General features: G+C 43.3%; 1 protein-coding gene across 1 annotated transcript; it reads left to right on the top strand.

Moving 5' to 3' along the window:
• The first annotated feature begins 848 nt into the window (after positions 1-848).
• LOC106928529 (hydroxycarboxylic acid receptor 2-like) lies at positions 849-2,469 on the top strand. Its single transcript, XM_015004830.2, has one exon. It carries the CDS (start codon positions 892-894, stop codon positions 1,843-1,845), a length of 954 nt encoding a protein of 317 aa, XP_014860316.1. The 5' UTR covers positions 849-891; the 3' UTR covers positions 1,846-2,469.
• The last annotated feature ends 1,830 nt before the right edge of the window (positions 2,470-4,299 follow it).

The raw sequence follows: 4,299 nt of genomic DNA, 5'->3' as shown, positions 1-4,299 counted from the left end.
CTGCACAGGCAGGCTGCGAAATGAGATGCAGGTGATGATCGGTTTGTGTGATCGGCAACAAGAGACCGTGATCGGCGATCACCGATCATACACTTTTTCACGGAAATCGGCCGATTATGATCGGTGGCCTATCGATCGGCACACCTCTACATAAAATCCAAATAAAATGCATTAAAATTGGAGGATGTAACTTGTAATGATCCAAGAGATATGGACGCTTTTGCAATGTGCTGTAGGATGCTGCTTTGGGAAAATGTTGGTTTGTAATCAAAGCCAGCTTTTGTCATCTCAAACTGAGGGGAGGGTTTATTCTTCATTACAATTTTTTTCTTTTTAAGGAGATCCGGTTCTCAGTAGTGCTGCAATCAGCCTTCTAGACTTGACTTTAACACGTGTGGGACTTTGTGTTCATCGCATTTCAACTCTGGTTTGGTTTCTCAGAAGGGGAATTAATAGCCGCTGCTGAAAGGAGAAGTGCTGCCACTGAAAAATGGGTGTTTATTCTCTATAAAATATAGTCAAAGTAATGCTTCGAGGTATTTCAAAGCTGAGAAGCTTTTACTTCACTTTGGTCAATAGATTTGACTCAGCTCGACCGTGGTTGCAATCATCTGCAACGTGATGGTGAATAAAATGCATCTTCCATGTAAGCAGATGGTACTGGAAATGAGCATGTGTGCAACTTTCTAAACGATAATAAAATCTTTGAAAAAGTATGAATTAAAAGTAAGCAAAAAGAAGAAGCTTTGTGGCTTCCTGGAAAACTCAAACCACACAACTAGCACTTTTTTTTTTCTTCTGCGTTGGGGTTTCCCTTTTAAGAGGGAGGACGGCCTTTCTGGGGCTCATTCTCTCTCGTCTGCAGGCATCAAAGCAACGCCAAACGCCGACATGCTGTGCAACTTCAGTGGACCCGTGCTGATCAGAGTGCTCCCACCGCTGCTGGTCACAGAGTTCGTTCTGGGTCTCGCTGGAAACGGCTTAGCCCTCTTCATCTTCTGCTTCCACTTGAGGCCCTGGAAAAGCAGCACGGTGCTGCTCTTCAACCTGGCAGTGACTGACTTTATGCTCATCATGGCTCTGCCCCTCCGAGCCAGCTACTACCTGTCGGGGATCAGCTGGATGTTCGGCGAGACGATCTGCAACGTCTGCCTCTTCATGCTGGCGATGAACCGCAGCGGGAGCACCTTCTTCCTGATGGCCATAGCCGTGGACAGGTACATGCGCGTGGTGCATCCCCACCACCCCATCAACTCGCTGAGCGTGGGCAAGGCCATGTTGGGCGCTCTGGCGCTGTGGCTGGTCCCCATTACAATGACCGCCCACGTCTTCTCTCTGCAACACGTCAACACGACCTACTGCGAAAGCTTCATGGTGGACACGACCTCCAGAGGAAACCTGTCCTGGCACAAGTTCACGTTTCTCTTCTCTTTCTACATGCCTCTGCTGGTGATCCTCTACTGCACCTTCCACATCATCAGTCACCTGAGGAGGAGACAGCTGACCAACCAGACCAAGTTCAAGAAGGCTCTGTACTTTATCGTGGTGGTGGTGGTGCTCTTCATTGTCTGCTTCCTCCCCAGCAACATCACTCTGCTGACCATGTGGATCAAGATGCTGCCAGGGTTCGTCTGCGATGACGTGGAGCAGCTCACCACAGTGTTTTACATCACCATCAGTTTGACTTATCTCAACAGCGTGCTGGACCCCGTGGTCTACTACTTCTCCAGCCCGGCCTTCAAGAACATCTGCAGGAGAACGCTGCACCTGCCCCAGACAGAGACTTGCGAGAGCACAGAAAAGAGAACGCGCGAGACGGCGTCCCATTCGCTCAGCCAGCTGTGATCTGCAGACTCAAGGGTTAACATCTGGTCAGATTGAGCAAGATGATGCCGTTTTTACTTGCCTTTGTAGCTGTGGAAAATGTGTTATCTGTGCTTTTCTTGCACAAGCATGCCTATGTATGACTATGAATGCATTTTTTATACAATTTCTTTTGTTTTATGTGAAAGTTTTGCACTTTTTGTTCACTTTTCTAGTGAACATTGCTTTAATGATTGTTTTTTTTTCTTCTCATGACCTTATATGGAAACAAATGTCAATGAATGGGTAATGAATACAAATTAAGGAAATCTGATATTTTTGTACATATGAAACTCATCAAACTTGTTAACATTTGCTGTCTAAAACCGAACAACTGTGACAACTTAAAGAACTACACTGAATAATTAGTACATATATTCCTAGGGCATTGCATCAAAAGCTCTGGTTTAATTAAAATGGTGATTCTTGGAGGGTTTTTGCAGCCAAATACAGCTATTTATGTGTCATCTTTAAGTTTGCCGAACAGTAGCTTAGTTTAAATAATTTTGTGGATGGATGACAGTATGGATTGTAATTCAGAACTTAGCTTGTCTTGTACCAGTCATGAAATGTGCAATAAATAAAGCTTACTTGACAATTTTTAAATGATGAGTCACTTCGTGAACACAAATGCAAAAAAAAAAAAAAAAAAAATCATCCATGTCCACTTTCAGAAAGACTTTAAATATGGGTATGAGTAATTTCAAATCAATGCAGAAAGCTAAATATTAACCTCAGACATCTCTTCACTTTGACGTATTTGGTAATACTCATTAAGCAGATGTCAATGTGAAAGCTCCACGCTTCCCAATAAATATTAAACCTTTCTAGCTTCGTATATTTCTACAGCGACATTGTTTCTCAGTCACAAAGTGACGAGGTGGTTAGGAGCAACGGAGCTCGTCTTTAAAAATATTGTTCAAGATTTGGTGAGATCAAATCACCAGTTTTTGACTAGAGATTAACATTTTTTCAGTCTATTTTTACTTGTGTGCATCCCAACTAATGTATTCTTTTTTATTATTTTTTTACAGCACCAGATTCTTCTGGGTCATTTGTCTACATTTTCAGTGAATACTTTAATAAATTACAAAGATTAAAATGCTTGAATCTCACATATTATTTAGTTCGATTGAATGCTGTATGGAAATGTTGATAGATCTGGGCTTCCTGCTTGTTTTACATATGCAAACCTCATATTTTTACCCCTCATCCGGGGCATTGGAGAACAAACTCAATTGTACTGTAAAGGATTGTTATTTCAAAATACAGGCACTGTAAAACAAAGTTTGTAAATTAAGATGCACCTACAGCAAACCCTTCCTGGTTGATGTAGATGTCTGGTTTCCTGAGGTCTGACCAGCTGACTGTCTGTCACAGCTGCTGCTGAGCTCTGACGACTCGCACCTGATGCTGCCATATAAGGACAGATCTTCCTCTTACCCCGCTTCAGATTGTTGTGAAACCCAAAGCGGTAAGACTTTCAGGCCTTCTGCAAATGCTAGAGCGATTTGTCCAGCGCCTAACCTGTCTGTCCCTTTCCCCCCCCTGTCCGCCCTACACCCCAATCCTGACCTACCCCTCCGGATTTGGGTTCGCTCGCTGCTCTGAATTCACTGCTGTCCGTCTGTGCCTGAATCGTGTCGCTTTCTTTATTGTTCTACGGGTCAGTTCATGTGAAAGAGAAAAAAGGCATGCTGCAGAGAAGTATCAGTTTGATAAGATCTAAATCTCCTATCCACAAAGACGCTATTCGGTGCTATTAACTTCCAGAAGCTAAAGACGCGTCAGTGTTTTGTCAAAGCTCCCAAATTCAACAAGAACACGCCAACAGTGAGACTTCTCAGGTGGTCCGTTAAAAAAAAAGAAAAAAAAAAAAGCTTCTTGTGCTACATCAGCCTTGCGATCCATCTCCTGTCTGTGTTTTGTAATTGGATTTCAAGAGATTTAATCAAAATCTCTCTTTTTGTTAATAGCTGGATCAGCCACAGACGGAGATAAAGCTCTGCTTTACAGAGAGCGGGGCTCTGACTCATAGGATGTTGTACCAATGTTTCCCATCCTCGGGAGAAAGAGACGGGACTGAGGCAGTGTGTGACCTGAAGTCTCCTGCCAAATGGGTGGGATTGTTTACATCTTTGACCACGGTGAGATTCAAAGACAATAAGCTACTGGGGTGGACCTTCGCCTCTCCGTTTTCCCTCTGAGTAGGAGCCTTCTCAGAAAAGATGGAGACTTTCCCCACACGGTTGTGGAAAATTATAAAAACATCCGACAGCTCAATTGGTTCGCTGATGAATTGGTGAAGATTCATCTATTATTCCAAAGGCCGTTTAGTTTCTGATCAATACCGAAGGGGTGAAATGACCAGCTTTAACATAAATAAGCTGAAAGGCATTGCTCGTTTTCCCTCTTAAAGAATCACTCAAACAACAA

The sequence above is a fragment of the Poecilia mexicana genome, unplaced genomic scaffold (genome assembly GCF_051168715.1).
Source record: "Poecilia mexicana isolate PSO_F unplaced genomic scaffold, ASM5116871v1 scaffold_9, whole genome shotgun sequence".
NCBI lineage: Eukaryota > Metazoa > Chordata > Actinopteri > Cyprinodontiformes > Poeciliidae > Poecilia > Poecilia mexicana.
The sequence above is the reverse complement of the archived record's forward strand: the minus strand, read 5'-3'. Positions and strand labels throughout refer to the sequence as shown.